This window comes from Maylandia zebra, linkage group LG20 (assembly GCF_041146795.1).
Source record: "Maylandia zebra isolate NMK-2024a linkage group LG20, Mzebra_GT3a, whole genome shotgun sequence".
NCBI lineage: Eukaryota > Metazoa > Chordata > Actinopteri > Cichliformes > Cichlidae > Maylandia > Maylandia zebra.
In genome coordinates this window covers 32,193,009-32,212,426 of record NC_135186.1, presented here as the reverse complement: position 1 = coordinate 32,212,426, position 19,418 = coordinate 32,193,009, and the positions used below count along the sequence as shown (strand labels likewise).

The 19,418-nt window shown below is 42.4% G+C and overlaps 1 protein-coding gene across 1 annotated transcript; it reads left to right on the top strand.

Annotated features, from left to right (window-relative positions):
• The first annotated feature begins 2,253 nt into the window (after positions 1 to 2,253).
• Positions 2,254 to 3,813, top strand: LOC101475768 (P2Y purinoceptor 1). Its single transcript, XM_004560290.4, has one exon. The coding sequence runs from the start codon at positions 2,380 to 2,382 to the stop codon at positions 3,331 to 3,333; it is 954 nt and encodes a 317-aa protein (XP_004560347.2). The 5' UTR covers positions 2,254 to 2,379; the 3' UTR covers positions 3,334 to 3,813.
• The last annotated feature ends 15,605 nt before the right edge of the window (positions 3,814 to 19,418 follow it).

The window sequence follows — 19,418 nt, the reverse complement described above, 5'->3', positions numbered from 1 at the left end:
GGGGTTGTACACCCAGACCAGTTCCCCGATGTCAAAATGTCGGCCTCTGGAATGGACGTCGTAGTTCCTCTTCTGCCGCACCCCCGCACTCATCAGTTTCCTCCTAGCAAAGTCATGAGCTGACTCCATGCGATCCTGGAGCTTCCTCGCATAGTCAGGACCTGATTGATCCCCATCAGCATCGGGGGGTCGGCCCATCATCATCTCCGCTGGAGTCCAGATCTCCCTGGCCAACATCAAGAGGCAGGGGAGCACGAAGTGGAGTCTTGAATGATATGCCATGAGGACCAGGGGAATATGAGTGTCCCAGTCACGTTGATGTTTAGCCGTCACTAGCGCCAGTTGCTCTGCCAGTGTATGGTTAAATCTCTCAACGAGACCATCACTCTGTGGGTGGAGGGGTGTTGTACAGGTCTTATGGGAGCCTAGTTTCTCGCACATGGCTGCAAACACACGGGACTCAAAGTTCTTGCCCTGGTCCGTGTGGATTACTTCAGGCACCCCAAATCTGCTGAACATCCCCTCCACCAGAGCATCCACAATCTTCTTGGCCTCTTGGTCAGGTAAACTGTGTGCCTCTGGCCACTTTGTGAAATAGTCTATAGCTGTGAGGATACAGCGGTTTCCCCTTTCTGTGCGGGGAAAAGGACCCTGAATGTCCATCCCCACCCTCTCCATAGGGTACCCTACCGAAAACTGTTGCAGTTGGGCATGGGATTTGGCTGTAGGCCACTTTTGGGCTGTACAGCTGTCGCAGCAGCGGCAAAACTCCTCTACATCCCGCCTATGTTGGGCCCAATAGAATTCCTGCCGGAGGCGGCGGAGTGTTTTGGTGACACCAAAGTGGCCAGACCCTGGGGCCCCATACACTGCGCGAAGCACCATCTCCTGCAGGGCCCGCGGGACCACCAACTGCCACCTCATCTTGCCAGTAGCTGGTTCCTTCCAGCCCTTTTGCAGCACTCCATTGTACCGCCACAAGGCATTAAACATGGACCAGAGTCCCTTTGTGGCCCGTGACAACATGGGGTTGTCCCTGTTCCTCAGTTCACCCAAGCACTGGTTTGATGTCAGCATCCTCCTCCTATTGATGTCTCTACTCTGTTGCATCCACAGCAACCAGCCTCTGACCAGATGGTAAATGGCCTGCATTTGTATAGCGCTTTTCTAGTCCCTAAGGACCCCAAAGTGCTTCACACTACATTCAGTCATTCACCCATTCACACACACATTCACACACTGGCGATGGCAGCTACATTGTAGCCACAGCTGCCCTGGGGCGCACTGACAGAGGCGATGGCCGTTCCTCTACCCCTGTCACAGCACACTTTACATCGGGCACCAATTGGTCCTCCTCCTGAGCTTCCTTCCTCTCACAGTAGTGGCATCCGTCTTGGGCACAGGGTCTGCGGGAAAGCGCATCTGCATTTTTGTGCTGGGCCCCAGGTCTGTGTACAACCTCAAAATCATAAGCCTGCAGCTTCTCAATCCAGCGTGCTAGCTGCATGAGCCATTGCAAGGCAGCATGGTCAGTTCTGACCGTAAAGTGGAGGCCCCCGAGGTAGTACTTAAAGTGGTGTATGGCACATACCACTGCGAGCAGCTCCCGCCTTGTGACACAATAGCAGCATTCAGCTTTGTTGAAGACCCGACTATGGTATGCCACCACTTTCTCCCCGCCGGGTATCACCTGGGCTAGCACTGCACCAGATCTGCTGCCATCTGTGTCAAAGACAAAGGGCAGAATGGAAATGCATGCTATACTGTGGGTACACTGTGGACCTCTCTCTGTTTTGTAAGTCTGCCCACAGTGCTATGCACAGGTCCCAAAGGAGATGGGGGAGCAGTGTGCTACTGGGGGAACACACTACCATTGGGGTAAGGCTGGGACAGTATCAATATGGGCAGTATGTGTTAGAGTAACATCCACACAAATGATTTTCTGGTATGTTAATTTAAGTTTTGAAACTGCTTTTACAAGCTAATTGTGTGGTCATTTTCTGTTGCATAGCAGTCTCATTGTTGCTAAACAGGCAGGACAGAACCACGCTGTAGAACAGGCATAAGATAAATGTTGAAAACCCAGAGATTCAGACTGTGGAAGCATAGGCTAAAAACTAGAGCTGAACTTATTTCACTTTTCACTTCTCATATGGCTTTGTCAGGATGAGAGCAAACAAAAGAGTGTATAAACGTGTGAAAACTGCCACTTCTGCATGGTTACATTTTCCTGTTTTCAGTGAAAGAGGTGAGTCAGTTATCTCATAGCCCACAGACGCAACTCAGGAAGTGTATAAATGTGTGTGTGCTTTGATCTGTGCAGTGAAGGCTCTCACTCATCGAGGAGGAGGAATTGTACCGACTGCTATCAAGGACGCAATGAACAAGTCTTCTTGCATCAGCTTTGACTTTACAGGAAAATTCCTGCCACCTGTCTACATTTTAGTATTCATCACTGGCATGGTGGCTAACGGACTGGGATTGAGGTCAGTGCTGCAGAAATGGGAGAAACTGGGGAATGTCTCTGTTTTCGTTTTCAACCTTGGACTTGCAGACATTTTGTATTTGCTCACACTCCCTTTTCTGATGGTGTACTACTTCAAGGGTGATCAGTGGATCTTTGGAGAAGCCTTTTGCAAGACAACAAGATTCTTCTTCAACCTGAATTTATACGGCAGCATTGGATTCCTCACCTGTATCAGTGTGTACAGGTACTTGGCTATTGTCCATCCAATGAGGATGATGGGGAGAATAACTGTGACTCATTCTGTGGCTATCTCAGTCATGGTCTGGCTGTTGGTGAGTGTTCAAAGTCTTCCAGACATGTTCGTCCCCAAATCACCCATAAACAATACTAAGAAGTGTTTTGATACCACCTCTGAAAAGTACATTGAAGATTATCTGAAATACAGTTTGGGATGGACACTCACTGGATTTTGCATCCCCCTGTTCATCACCCTCAGCTGCTATGGACATATGATTGCTGTTCTCTGCCACAATGATAACATTGATGAAGTACTGAAACAAAGAAGCTTAAAGTTGTTATTCATCTTGATTCTTCTGTTCTCTGTTTGTTACATCCCCTATCATATATTAAAAAATCTCAACCTCTTGTCAAGACTAAGCGTAATCAAGGGGACATGTCATAAATGGTCTAATGGAGTCTATATTGGTCATCAGATAAGCCGTGGCCTTGTGTGTCTGAACAGTGCGCTCAATCCTCTAGTTTACCTGCATGTAAGTGAAGATGTTTGTTCTCAGCTCAGACAGCTACTCCAACAAGCTCGCCAAGCTGTCACTAGTCTGTACACCTCTAACCTCACGGATACTTGAAATGTGCCGATGAACATGAGGAGTACGCCTCATCTGAGACTCATCTGAGACTTTTGTAAGAAACACAAAAATGTTGCTTTTTACTAAAAAGCAAAAATAATACTTAAAAAATACTTGAAAGACGAGTTATTGCATTTGTGATGTAGTTGCATGGTGTCATGCATGGGAGGTTTGCAGCTTGAATGTGTGAAAACAAACAGGATATGATGCTGCATGCTTCACTGCTGATAGAAGGTTAATGTTAACAGCATATCACATGTATGTACACACGCTGAAAGTCAATTTTGATTATGTTGTATATACTGTATATCTATACTTTGAGCATTTGAATTCAAGCCTCCTCATTGTTGTTCTGCTGTCTAACTATAATTAAATGATTTTTATTCAGATTTCCCTTATTTTTGATAGTAAGTGCATAGTGGATGCTTTCTGTCTTTTTATTTATTTTTCAGTAAAATAAACTGTTTTGTCTAGATCTCATTTTTGTTTTTTATGTACAACACATTTCCAGCAATTGAATTAAATGTTTCAAATATTTGAGGAAAATCAGCTTTGCAAATATTTTTAAAGGTGGTAAATCAATTCAAGAATACAATTTAAGATTGCAAGAATACACAAGAGTTTTTGTGAAAGAACCGTAATGTAGTCGATTATGATATCCTCTGACTGCATTTCGTTACCTCGTACTAGTGACATGTCCAATGACAATAAAGTTGAATTCTATTCTATTCTATTCTAAAATGCCACAGGATATCTCATGTAAAATTATGGTAACACCTATATTTATTTTCCTCTCTAAGAAGTGATCGCGCAGTTTTTCCGCTCTCACCATGGGTGTATACGTTACACAGACGTTCGTTTACCACAGATAGCAAAGTAAATGCACCCCTAAAGGTTTAAAGCCTCTGAGGTTGTTATCAGAAGCAATACTACTTTATACTTTGTCATTAAAGTCGAGATATTTTCAAATATATTGTAATTAGCAGGTCATTTGCTTTAAATTAGCAGCATCATGTTTGGAATAAAGAAAATGCTCCATTCCAGCAAAGGAACCTCATCAGACATTTTGGATAAGTAAAAGTGGCAGGTTTATGTTTTTCCCAGTCAAAAAGACTCACTCTTGATAAAACTATGACTTTTAGACAAATTTATTATGGAGATTCTGCAATTTTGCACACAACAGTAGCTGCAATTAAAACCATTTATGACCTAAAACATAATTTAACATAAGTCCTAAATATGTCATTGCCTGTGAGTCTTGATGGGTTATTTTGTGATTTCAGGTTGTTATTGAAAGTTTTAAGTTTGCTTTTAATTATTATTCCACAGCTTTAGTTTTAATTATTATTGTAGGTTGAGTTTTACTATTCTTTCTATTAATGTTCTTCCATTCTGAGTTGTGTTAGAATTATTATTCTACTTTGAATTCATTCATGTTTTTGTTTTCATGTAGTTTCCATAGTTTTTCTTGTCACTTGGTTTAGCTTCACCTCTAATCCGAGAAGCTTATTCAGTTCTAGGGTCAAATGGTGGAGAGTCACAGAGCACCAGTCCAGTATTTGACCCTAGAACTGAAGAAGTCTCTCGGATGAGAGGTGAAACGTCCTCAAGCAATTTAACGAAGTCCAGATGTTTTTTTTTCCATGCTCCTTAGACTACGATGACCTCGATGACGGAGAACCTTCACAGACAGCTTTGAGATGCATTTGTAGATAAAAGGTATGTCCCAATTCATAGGCCGCATCATTCGAAGGCCAATTACGTCACAGCCAGGCGACGAAGGCTGTCCCATTTTAAAGATTCCTCCAAATGCAGCTGACAAATGCGTCCTTCATTTCCCTGAATTTGACGGATGGGTCGAGTGTGTCCTTCGTGGCCCAACCTATCTCAGAATTCATAGCGCAGCCCAGCAAATTCCAGTCTCTAACAATGGCGGCAGCTACTTAGTTTCAATATTACTCCTATTACTGTTTCTGGGTCACAAAATACACTTTTAGCATATTTTCAGGTGAGAATGTAGCTGTGTAAACTTCAAATATCTGTTTGATTTATTAAGACATCACATATTTGCAAAAGTGCTTCGACGTTTTCTGAGACGTCTGTTACCAACTAGCTCGATAGCTGGTTATAGTTATAGTTTTCACACAGCTGAATAAACGTCAAACAGAAAACTATTAAACAGAAGTGTGAGATGGTCGAGTATTTACTCCAGTGTCCTGTTATATATCAGTGAGCAAGGAGCAGATGGCTGAGTTTATTAAACTCCACCGAGACAGCTGGTGATGCAAATCTGAAGGCTCGACTGTCCCATTTCACAGCCTCGCACTTCCAGCCTTCTCGGTCTTTGAAGGACAGCCCGTGCAGACCGCAAAGGCCGGGTCCTTCGACCTATGAACTGGGACATACCTATTATTACGTGTTTTACCATCTTTAAGGTGCTAGCTTAACGTTATGGTGTAAACGTTACCTTATATTGTAATAAAGCAGTTACTGTTTAAACAATGTTAGGACAGAAATATTAGCTTCTGTCATGACTAATTAAGTTACTAGTTAATAAAGTTACCAGTAAAATGATTCATCGCTGCCACAAATTCACAGTAAAGTTTCAGTTATCACTGTGGGACTGCTGAGTCACCTGAAGAACTGATTTCATTCATGGGGGAACTCCAGTAAGTAAGAATTCTAAAAATAGGAACCCAGACAGACAAATGCAGAATTGTGACATAAATGTCAACGTGTTAGCTGACATAGGAGGACAGCTGCATATATATGGGGTGCCGTTTGTAAAGTGAAACATGCTGACATTAACGGCAACATTTTTCTATATTTAGCTCAAAACCTTACAAAAACATGTTTTTTTCAAGTCATGTTTTACAACATTTAGTAAAATATTTGTAACTTCTTACATTTAAAACACAATTTTAAATGTTAAATCTAAATTTTAAATCTAAATATTATATTTAAATCTAAATGTTAGATTGCCTAACAGCATGTCCAGCGATTTAGCTGGACATGTGCTGCGGCGATTGTGAAATGGAGACTAAATTTGCTAAATGTTAGCTAAATATTCAGTTTCCTGTAACATTTAGATTTAACATTTAGATTTAGAGCTAAATGTGGAAAAATGTTGCCGTTAATTTCAGCATGTTTCACTTTACTAACGGCGCTCCATACAGTGGGGCAAAAAAGTATTTAGTCAGCCACCGATTGTGCAAGTTCCCCCACTTAAAATGATGACAGAGGTCAGTAATTTGCACCAGAGGTACACTTCAACTGTGAGAGACAGAATGTGAAAAAAAAAATCCATGAATCCACATGGTAGGATTTGTAAAGAATTTATTCGTAAATTAGGGTGGAAAATAAGTATTTGGTCACCTCAAACAAGGAAAATCTCTGGCTCTCACAGACCTGTAACGTCTTCTGTAAGAAGCTTTTCTGTCCCCCACTCGTTACCTGTATGAATGGCACCTGTTTGAACTCATCATCTGTATAAAAGACACCTGTCCACAGCCTCAAACAGTCAGACTCCAAACTCCGCCATGGCCAAGACCAAAGAGCTTTGGAAGGACACCAGGAAAAGTATTGTAGACCTGCACCAGACTGGGAAGAGTGAATCTACAATAGGCAAGCAGCTTGGTGTGAAAAAATCAACTGTGGGAGCAATCATCAGAAAATGGAAGACATACAAGACCACTGATAATCTCCCTGGATCTGGGGCTCCACGCAAGATCTCATCCCGTGGGGTCAAAATGATCATGAGAACGGTGAGCAAAGATCCCAGAACCACACGGGGGGACCTGGTGAATGACCTGCAGAGAGCTGGGACCAAAGTAACAAAGGTCACCATCAGTAACACACTACAACGGCAGGGAATCAAATCCCGCAGTGCCAGACGTGTTCCGCTGCTGAAGCCAGTGCATGTCCAGGCCCGTCTGAAGTTTGCCAGAGAGCACATGGATGATACAGCAGAGGATTGGGAGAATGTCATGTGGTCAGATGAAACCAAAGTAGAACTTTTTGGTATAAACTCAACTCGTCGTGTTTGGAGGAAGAAGAATACTGAGTTGCATCCCAAGAACACCATACCTACTGTGAAGCATGGGGGTGGAAACATCATGCTATGGGGCTGTTTTTCTGCCAAGGGGACAGGACGACTGATCCGTGTTAAGGACAGAATGAATGGGGCCATGTATCGTGAGATTTTGAGCCAAAACCTCCTTCCATCAGTGAGAACTTTGAAGATGAAACGAGGCTGGGTCTTCCAACATGACAATGATCCAAAACACACCGCCCGGGCAACAAAGGAGTGGCTCCGTAAGAAGCATTTGAAAGTCCTGGAGTGGCCTAGCCAGTCTCCAGACCTCAACCCCATAGAAAATCTGTGGCGGGAGTTGAAAGTCCGTGTTGCTCGGCGACAGCCCCAAAACATCACTGCTCTCGAGAAGATCTGCATGGAGGAATGGGCCAAAATACCAGCTACTGTGTGTCCAAACCTGGTAAAGACCTATAGTGAACGTTTGACCTCTGTTATTGCCAACAAAGGTTATGTTACAAAGTATTGAGTTGTATTTTTGTTATTGACCAAATACTTATTTTCCACCTTGATTTACGAATAAATTCTTTACAAATCCTACCATGTGAATTCATGGATTTTTTTTTTCACATTCTGTCTCTCACAGTTGAAGTGTACCTCTGGTGCAAATTACTGACCTCTGTCATCATTTTAAGTGGGGGAACTTGCACAATCGGTGGCTGACTAAATACTTTTTTTTGCCCCACTGTACATGTAGTCTGAAAAACAGTTTTGTCAGGTTTGCAGGTATATCAGCATGAGACATTTTTACATTGACGAGATTATTAAAATCTCTAATTCAGTGAAGCATTATTGGTCCAGTCTGTTTGGATAAATATAGTAAGCTGATGTATGTCCATTTATTCACACATTTTCTTAAGTGCTTATCCAGTTAAGGATCACAGTGGGGTTGGAGCTGGATATGTTAAATAAATACACCTTACAAAAGTTAACAATAAACCTCCATCCATGTATGTTGTTATCCACAGGATGAGAACATCAAAATGATCAAACTGGAAAACTGTGGAACAGAAGTCTTTCAGAGGAGGCTGGAGGCACTGAAAGGCTTCCCTTATAGTTCCTGGTGAATAAAAGCAGAACCGTAAAGTTTACTGGACTCCTTTACTGAGAAGCCATCCAGTAACGGAGGAACTGGTTAGAAGCTATTTTCTCGACATCCAACTCTAAATTCTGGACATATTTTTCATGCTCATCCAGCTATTTAGTAAATTCAATATCTATCAGCTATAAACTATAATACAAATATAATAAAATATAACTATCTCCTGGTATTTATAGTTTATTGATGTAAGACCAGACATCTGTTATCATATCCCATTCCTCACATATCAATGAGATGCTTTACAGGTTTGCTGTGCAGATGCATGGAAACTGTGAACCAAATGGCGTGACGAAACAGACATGAACATGACCTGCACGGAGCCTCATCGTGCGGCTGTATGAAAAACAACATAAACCAAATGGCAAACATGAACTGCACAGAATCCTGAAAAACACTTAACTTGACTAGAGGGGAGGGACACAGACGACGCAACAACGAACAAAGGAAGACTGAGGACTTAAATACACACATGAGGTGATCGGGGGAAGTGGAGACACATGAGGACACAGCTGACTCGAATGAAACACAATGACAATACAGGGGAGAGTAACACTAACTACAATGAACAAAGAACACCAGACTCTTAGAAAATAAAACAGGAAACACGGAGACATAGACATGGAGATAAAACATGACATGAACTTAACGTAACCACATAGACATGAAACGTAGACGCAGGAACCAGGGAGACTGAGTACAGGCGGAGATGACAGAAATAACTAAGAAATAAGGTCTGAACAGCAACCTAGAATTTAACTAGATTGAAAATGACTACAAAAAATACATAAAACTCAAACACTGGGTCACACGACCCAGTACCATGACACATACATTATGAAATTTATGTATCCCAGAAAATTGTTTTTATCTTGTCATGGGAGACCCACCCCCAAGATAACTGTTAGTGCATGCTAATGTTTGTTTTTGGAAATTTTTCAGTTCTGTTTTCTATTTCGATGACCACCTACACCCCACAATACTGTTTTAAAAGTGTTGTTTTCAGTTCCTTTCTTTTAACATCTATGAAGTGCCTGTTCATTTTTTATTTAAATTCGTTTGACATAAATGTTAGTTTCCTTTATGATCTTTTAATGCTTACACTAAACTCTACAGGTCTACATTAGAGACATTTCTGTTACCTATTTCTGAGACTGGGCTGCTTGACTACAATTTGGAAGTGGATGCAAAATCACATGGAGTGTGCTGTAGTTTCTTTTTTAATATGATGGAATGCAAACAGGAGGTATCCACTTTTGACTATGCAAAGATTATTCTGATCCCATTTCTACCCGTATCTACTGTTTCAAGATTTAACTGAATTTTGCTCAACTATAATTGTCAGGATATATATGTATTCCAGTTCACATAGGGCACAGGAATATAACAGACTTATCAAATGTTCTTTGATTGGGTACACAATATGAAGTTAATAATTTTCTTACAAATAAAACTACACTGACAAACATGAACAGCTGTGCTTATTTTTGAGACATGAATGTTTGTAAACAACTTTATCTTTCAAATGTGTTAATATTTAGACGGTGTACATTTGTAGGCTGTAATGGTGAACCTGAGGTGACGGCCAACAGAAAGTAAATAACAGAAAGAAAGGAAAAACAAAATTGAACGAGTAATGTCTTTACCTTGTGCGGTGTGTGAAGGCTGTGCACACAATCATCCCATTCACTGTTGTAAACAGTCACTGCTAGCTAACATGACTGACCCTGTCTCCGTGGTTACGTCATATCATATATATATTTAAGATAAGATCAGATAACTCTTTATTGTCATTGCACAGTCACACATAGTACAATAATACAATCAAATTGGAAAACTGTCCCACGTCGGCACTACATACAACACGACACGACACAGTAACTTAACTTAGTAATAAAATGAAGAATAAATGTATCTATATTGCACAGTGTTATTATTGCACATTAATTTTTATTGCACCTTGTTCTTTTTGTAAATATAAGTATTATTATTGTCATTGTTGTTACCCCCCCAAACAAGTCCAGGGAGGTAGCCAATCAGGTCCGCTGTTTGCATTGATTAGGGCTATTGCCCTGTTGTAAAGCTATCCTTGAGTCTGTTTGTCCAGGACCTCAGCAGCCTGAATCTCCTGCCAGACGGCAGCAGCTTAAACACCTGGTGTCCTGGGTGTGTGCAGTCCCGTAGGATACTGCGTGCCCTCTTGAGACAGAGAGTACTGTACAGGTCCTTCAGGGACGGAAGAGGATGCCCAATGATTTTATGGGCCATATTAATGACCTTCTGAAGTGCCTTTTTGTGTGCCGTGGTGCAGGTGGAGAACCATACACAGATGCAGTATGTCAGTACACTTTCAAGGGAGCAGCAGTAGAAGATAATCAGCAGCTCCTTCTTCAGGTCCATTTTTCTGAGGATTCTCAGAAAGTGGAAATTCTGTTGGGCCTTCTTCAAAACCGCAGAGGTGTTTGAGCTCCATTAGAGGTCTGTGTCTATGTGCGCACCCAGAAACTTGAAACTGGAGACCCTTTCCACACACTCCCCGTTGATGCTGACAGGCTGCAGCCCAGACTTCCTCCTTCTAAAGTCAACTACCAGTTCTTTTGTCTTGGTGGCATTGAGGTCCAGGTTGTTGTATACACAGCAATGTGACAGCCTCTGAACTTCAGTTCTGTACGCCGTCCCGTCTCCCCCAGAGATAAGCCCCACCACGGTGGTATCATCTGCAAACTTAATGACTGCGTTGTCTGGGTTGGAACTAACACAGTCATGTGTGTACAGAGTGTACAGTTGGGGACTCAACTGTACACAACCTTGTGGGGAGCTAAGGCTGAGGGCTGAGGAAAGATGAGGCCCCACTCCAACTCTCTGGACACAGTCTGACTGTCTCTGATCCAGGCAGCAGGTGGTAGAAGGAAGTAGGATATCCAGCAGTTTAACTATTAGCCTGTCTGGGAGTGCTGTATTGAAAGCAGAGCTAAAGTTAACAAAGAGCAGCCTGGCTCTTAGCTATGGAAACAGCTTCCAAAGATACCACCATAGCTCTCTGCAGCTGTAACAGATTCACTGTTTGCTAATCATTTCATATTTTTGATAGTTATGAGGAAAGACAATGTTTTTTAGGTCATGCTAGGTGGTTGCTGTAGACAAGGGTGGACGGTGAGTCCGATTCCTGTTATTTGCTGTCTGTGGGCTGTGTTGCAGTGGCGACAGCCTGCTGTAACTCAAATTCAAACCCAATTTGTCCTTTAAGAAAAGGCATTTTATAGCTGCTCATGACACACAGGGACATAAAGCACTTTGCCTCACCATGATAATGCAACTTTACTAAAACCTTTAAAGTATCTGATTTAAAATAGAAAAAATGAAGCAACCAGAGGTTTAATGATAATGACTCAGGGGTCTATAGTTCACATTTTATAGTCTCTTTGACTCTTTGTAGATTCATATTATTCACTGAAGTGGGTTTTAGAATGCAATTCGCATTTAGACTCTTACTGCCACAAACTGGAAACATGAGGGAAGTAGACTGAATTGCACAAACTATTTACATGGTAAATGCTGCTCCACATCGAAAGGAGCCAGCTGAGGTGGTTCGGGCATCTGACAAGGATGCCCCCTGGGCGCCTCCTGGGTGAGGTGTTCCAGGCATGTCCCACCGGGAGGAGGCCCCGGGGCAGACCCAGGACACGCTGGAGAGATTATATCTCTTGGCTGGCCTGGGAACGCCTTGGTGTTCCCCCGGATAAGCTGGAGGAGGTGGCTGGGGAGAGGGAGGTCTGGGCCTCTTTGCTTAGGCTGCTGCCCCCGCGACCCGGCCCCGGACAAAGCGGATGAAAATGGATGGATGGATGGATGGATATTTACATGGTTTATATATATAGAGGAGTGATCACCTTAAACTAGCTTGGATATTAACAGAAACTATGAACAGGTGCCATGGGAAACCAGGGGATTGAGAAAGGTTCAGGCACATGGAACACAAGGAGAAATATGTGGGTGAGATGGATCAAGGCTCCAGGGGGTCCAGAGGGGACAGATAGCCACGATTGACATGAGAGGCAGGGTGAGGTGAATGGTGAGTCTGAAATCCTGAGTCTGCAGGTAGACCAGAGAACTGGGTGGAAATGAGACCAGCGCTGCTGATAAGCACAGCAGGAGATGGATCTGGAGAGAACGAACTGGTGGAGAGTGGCAGGCAGCGGTGGTTTAAGTGAACCCTTCATATGATGGCCCAGACAAAACTCCACCCCAGGGGACAGGCAACTGGAACTCGTCTCACACCCAACCAGACACTCCCACGACACATGACAGTTACTGTTTAATTTTTTACCTTGTTACCTTGTTATATCATGAATAAGGTTTACCTGCTGGAGGTCTGATGAATCAGTTGGATGATACAGTCAAAGACAGACTTTTCATTTGCAGGAATCCTAGTTTGATTTTTGTTCACATTCCTATTGCTGAATATGACTATGATAGACTGAACACCTGGCCAGGGTGTACACTACCTTTCACTCAAGGATGCCAGGATAGAGCTCAGCCCTATCACTATGACTATGACCCTGGGTGGATGTGTGATTATAAAATGAAAGGACTGATAATGATTATCAATATTACATTAAAATCAAATTATAATCCAAATTCCTAGGTGTTTGTTGTATTTGGCAAGAGTAATATGGATTACATATGTCTAAATTGCTAACCCTAGCACAACAAATAACAACGCCCCAGACAGTCAGTATTATTACATGCTGTGAACAGAAGTAGCTGTGATCACAGTTTCACTTATAAAAGAAAAGGAAAACACAAACAGGGAAAAAGCAAAATTTAAAAAAATATTAACTTCATGAGATCATTTCTTCCAAACTGACAAAAGAAATGATCGTTATACTCTCACAGCAAAGGATCAGGCTCACTATTTATAACATCGTGGGCCATTAATGTTTGTTAGATTGTGAGTTGTTTAGTATGCTTCTGTACAGGTAGGGTCACCATCATAATTATATTTGAGTATAATTAATATGCAAAAAACACTAAAAGGTTATACATGAATTTGACAGCATTATTAATCGGATATTTTTCTTCCAGTTTTCTATCATAATTAGAAAACTTAGACTTTATAATTAAGTGAAAATCTCATATTGTGCCAGTACGATTCTTCATAGCTCCTGCTTTGAAGTACTGAACTTTAAAATTTACTCCATGAAAGATAATAATTCACAGTGCAAACTGAAGAATTCTGACTTTATTATCACTGTATTAATCTGAATCTTTCTTATATGTGCTGTGAATAAATGCAGCAGCAACTTACAGTGGGAAAGCGTAATTAAAATGAAAACATCTGTGACACATGTGACACATTCTCACATTAAGAGGACGCAAATGGAGGATGCACAGAGACTGTATTAAAGTCCCATTTCTGAATCTTTAGTCAAAAACAGGCAGTGGTTACAAACAGGAAGACAAGCAGTCCATTAAATACTCTACAGGGTCAAACATACATGCACACATAATTCAAACAGGAGTAAAAAAAATATAACTGGACACTGAAAAACTTAACAAAGTGATGTGGGAGGGGACAAAGGGAAGCAGCTCAATATATTCACTGAATTATCATCAGTTACAAAAGAGAAAAACTGGTAAAGGCAGCATGCAAACTGAGCAGAATACAGAAAGATCAGAGATTATAAATAAATCAGGAAATTACTTCAAACTTACTGAGAGCAAGGCCTCTGTTACAAATCTGTCTCATTGAAAAATATGTTGTAAAGATACAATATGGTAAGTGTTCATGGTAATTCAAAAGCTGCCTGAACCACTTAAATATTTTATAAAGTCATTAATAATTAGAAAGCATCTAAACATTCTGGTCATGGATTTTACAGTCTTTGTCGCACTTGCTGTCATCTTAATAATCATCATGATCAATACATGACATGGCGAGGTCCTGGGGTAGGCGGAGCTTGCTCGGGTGATGTTGGCATGACAGGCAGGAATAGCATCTGGCACGCGTTGGTGAAAAATCCCAGTACACTGGTGTAGTTTCCTTTACAGCTGTTTGACATTTGACACTAACAGTAAGGGGAACAGGAAGAAACAGTGTTAGGTCAGGTGACCCACATAGTTTCTAAAATAACTGATAGGAAGTAACCAGTTAATTAGAAATGGATGGCATGTGTTTCGAGTGACTGCGTTATAGTTACTGTAGTTAAGTTACTAAACTTACCAAAAGCAGAAGTACACAGATGAACAAGGATCAGCTGAATGTTACATCAACATGCTCATGTTTGGTGGTCGCTGAATGCTGCTCTATTCTTTTGTTGCTTGTCCTTTATTGAAGCTGGCTGGTTGGGCAGTCCAATGGTGATATCCCGCCTATCTGAGGAACAGTTTGAAAACGCACATGCTTTGTTTGTATTATGGTTAAAGTTGGATGTTAATTTGTGTCCTTTAAAAATTTTCCTGTATTTAAAAGTACTATAATTTAAGACTAAAATGGCTCAGATAGTCTCTCTGTAAAAGTATCTCCTGTGAAAGTGGAGACAAGTTTATCCACTGATCCGAATCAGTTTACCTGGATGTTTTCTTTGAAGCTGGATGATGACTCCCCTCTTCCTCACTCCAGTTCCAGTTTGCAGACCAGTTGGCCTCTGAGGTCACAGTGATCATCTGTAACAGGAGACTGAAGTTCAAATTAGTTTCTTCTGTCATTTTTCGTCATGTTCAGAAAAACACTCCTAAAATAACCAAGCAAATAAATATTATTAAAGATTTACACACTTCATTAGACAACAGTGGAAACATCTCCCTTTAATTCCATTTATCATGGAAATGTCCCAGTAAATCACAGTAAAATGTAGAGAACATACTATGTACAAATGGTCTTACCTGTAAAGACTTCCGTATCCACTGGTTTCCAGCGAGCGTGGATTCTTCCCATCCTCCTGTTAGTGATCCTCCATCTGAATGGATGATAACAACCTTCTGAACAAACTAGCAGGTGGCCCCTACTGGGCCATATCTATAGGGCTGATTTCTGCTAATAATGCCCATTGTATGGACTGATAACATCCGAAAAATGGTGGTCTCTGCAATGTGGGGCTCAAATTGATCACCCACTGTGCCCTTGATACTGGCTTCAAATGTGGGGCAGGCATAATATACTTCGGGTACACTGTGGAACCCGCTTTGCTAAGCCCCTTTTTTATATTGTACCTACTCAGGTCGACTTGCCATGGATTGACACGACTCGTCCCAATCCATGGCATGCGTCTGTGTGTCATGCGAATTAATATGTGACACTGTGGTGTTATCTGTTTAAGTATATCCGGTTTTATGTTGAAAGTGTGTTGGGTACCGGAAGTGACAAATAAAGGTCGAAGTTGTTTGCTCTACAAGGTCTCGTCTCTTTCCCTACCGAAAACCACGACATGGTGTCAGGAGTGGGATGAAATGTAAGTGCCTTATCATCGGGGAGTGACAGCAAGCGACTTTGGAAGTGGTAAAGAGTTTTCTCGAGACGAAAGATGTCGGACGAAGAAGCGGGAGCTAGCGCAACAGTTACGCGGCCTCGCACGCCACCGCCCCACCAGCGAGCTAACGGCGGCTACAATGCTAACGCTAACCTACCCCCGAACAGAGATATGCACAGGTGGAGAAGGAGGCGCTTGGATTAACATGGGAGTGTGAAAGATTCAAAGATTTCCTCATCGGGAGACACTTCTCCTTAGAGACTGACCACAAGCCACTCATCAGCCTGTTAGGCCAGCAAGCCCTAACCGAGCTTCCACCCAGGATCCAACGATTCCGCCTAAGGCTTATGAGGTACAGCTACACCATCTCACACGCTCCTGGTAAAGCACTCCTCACAGCAGATGCACTGTCACGTGCACCCGTTAACCAAGACCCTGATTCAAAAGCTACAGCCGAATTTCTGGAAGACACAAATATTTATGTGGATGAAATTGTCAAATGCATGCCTGCTACCTCGACATACATCACACAGGTAAAAGAACAGTTAAAAACCGACAGCATATGTTCAGAGGTCATGACTTTTTGTCAGAGCAGCTGGCCAGAATACAGCCATCTCATAGGCCCAATTAAAGCATATTGGCCACACAGAGAGACCTTAACTGTACATGACAATCTGCTACTGAAAGGCACCAGACTAGTAATCCCCACTGCTATGCGCCACTCTGTCCTAAGTGCCCTACATGAGGGGCACCAGGGAATGTCTAGATGCAGAGAGAGAGCCAGAGAGGCAGTGTGGTGGCCTGGTCTGAGTGGGCAAATAAATGAACTTGTGAAAAACTGCACCATTTGCATCAAAGAGCGTACTAACCCAGTACAACCTTTAATGCCAAGCCAACTCCCGGAGAGGCCATGGCAAAAAGTTGGTGCAGACCTTTTTACACTCAATGACAGCAACTATGTGCTTTTGGTGGACTACTACTCGAAATTCGTGGAAATAGCCAAACTTACCCCCACCAGATCGGAAGATGTTATAGTACACCTAAAATCTGTCTTTTCCAGACATGGAATTCCAGAGCTTTTCTACACTGACAATGGACCTCAGTTTTCAGGACAACAGTTCAAAGACTTTGCAGCAACCTATGGGTTCAGACATGTAACAAGCAGTCCTAGATTTGCACAGAGCAATGGCGAGGCTGAGCGTCATGTCCAAACTGTGAAAAACCTGCTAAAGAAGGCAAAAGACCCATATCTTGCACTCCTAGCTTACAGAGCAACACCATTGGCTAACGGATATAGCCCGGCGCAACTACTGATGGGACGGAGACTGCGCACGCCAGTTCCCCAGCTTCCTTCCCTACTCAATCCCAGCCTGCCCAATAAGAATACAGTGTTGGCAAAAGCGAGAGAGAGAAGGGCGAGGGACAGTGATGCGTACAACAGGAGACATCGGGCGACTGAACTTCCTCCACTCGCACCGGGGCAACCAGTGTGGATTACTGTCAAGGGGTTGACATTTGTAAAAGCACAGTAAGAGAGAAATGAGACACTGGCAGACCGACTCAGAGTTTCAAAGACGTGCGCACGGGTGAGAGTCTCTGAGCAGACTAACACACCGAGCACCGTTTACTCGCTTTATTTATAAGGCAAAATGGGTTACATAGTACTTCCTCTTTCAACTGAAGAGGGGAGAGCTCAGGCATTGTCTTAGCTATCTAACTTCTGCACACAAACTGAAAAACAACGACACAGCAGTATTCATGCTTATCTGACATCGCAGACACTGAAGTAAAGAATGCATGTATATCCTGTCTTTGTCAAACATCTCACACACTTAAGCAAGGAATACATTGTGTTCTTTTCAACAGTAAGCTTTACCGTGTGAAAATATATAAACACTTGATTATAAGGCATACTTGTTTCTACTTGATTATACTTTAATGATTTAACTAAAATAAAAATTCTCTTAACATTCCCTCCTGATGTTAATATATTTCACATATTTTACTCAATGCATAGTCACTTGTTAGTCACATTTTCAACTTGCACGTCATTCAGTGAAATAATTAAACAACAAGCTTGTCAAGATTGTCATAGAGATTTTCTTCTCTCTCTCTCACACTCAGCATATCATACTGACGATAGGGATCCTCCATAACTGACTGAGCCAAGACATGGTTTCCTAACATACGCTTGAACATGTTTGTCATTATGCTTCTCAGACATGGGATAATACAAGCAATGAAAAGGCAAAATAGTAACATCACACTGAAAAGGGCCAACAGGCCTTTAATCAGTAGAGATTTCCAAGAGCCGCTCAGCAGCCAGTCCCACCAACCTTGAGTATCGGTAACGTAGTCCTGCTGCTGAGCGTCTCTCAGTTGTTTCAAAACATTCAAAGCATTTGTCATGTTTAATGAATGGATGTTATCAGGTATGTAGGTACAACATGTAGTGTTAAACAATACGCAGAGACCACCTTTCTCTGCGAGAATGATGTCTAAAGCCACTCGGTGCTGCATGACAGTGATGCGAATTGCATCAATTTCTTCATTCTGTCCTTGATTAATGCGGGTTGAAGCATTTAAAAATAATCCAAAACGATAGTCCAGGGTTTCTATCTGTAGTGCGTGTTTCCCTACTCCTATCCATGGAAACAAAGCGTGTATTACCTTCTGGCTCTTGGTCCAGAGTTTGAAGTCATCTGGTACATCAGAACCAAGATATGGATCATGGGGCTTGAGGCCTGTGTTACGTTTAGCTCTGGTGTTGCTGTTCACTGACATCTTAAAGGTGTGGTCAGATACCAGAACAGGGGCACAGAGTCCGGTGCTGTTTGGTGGCAGCATGAAATAGACTTTCAGGCCACACGCCCAAGCTGCGCCCTGTACCCAGTATGTACCTGTTGATGAGCCGATGCCATCCCAATCTGGTGCCGCCAGGATCATGGAGCAGTTTCGGTTTTGTCCTAATTTCTTCAGACCCTGGGGCGTACCTGTTTGTCCGGTTGCTCCTGTGAAGTTAAAGCACACTGGGTGTTGTATGTCAGGTGGCAAAACAACTGAGAATGATTTCAGTTTTCTATGGCTGACGTTTATATGCACCCAGTAGGCTTCATTGCAGGTGTAGTTTATATTTGGGTACTGGTGGGTGCAGTTTGTTATGTTGTAGATTAGAGACTTTACACTCTGTGGGACTATATATTGTGTAGTGTTGTGGCATGTGTTGCTGTTTTGGTCCTTTATGGATCCACCTATCACCATCACAGGTTTTCCTGGTGTTGATCAGGTCCCGGTAATGGCTTTGTCATATATGCAGAGTGCTTCAGCCTTGGTTCGGGGTTTTCCATACACTGTGGCATGGAGTGCTGTCGTGGGCATATGTGAGCAGACATAGCAGTTTGTGGCATTGTCTTCTCTGTGCACT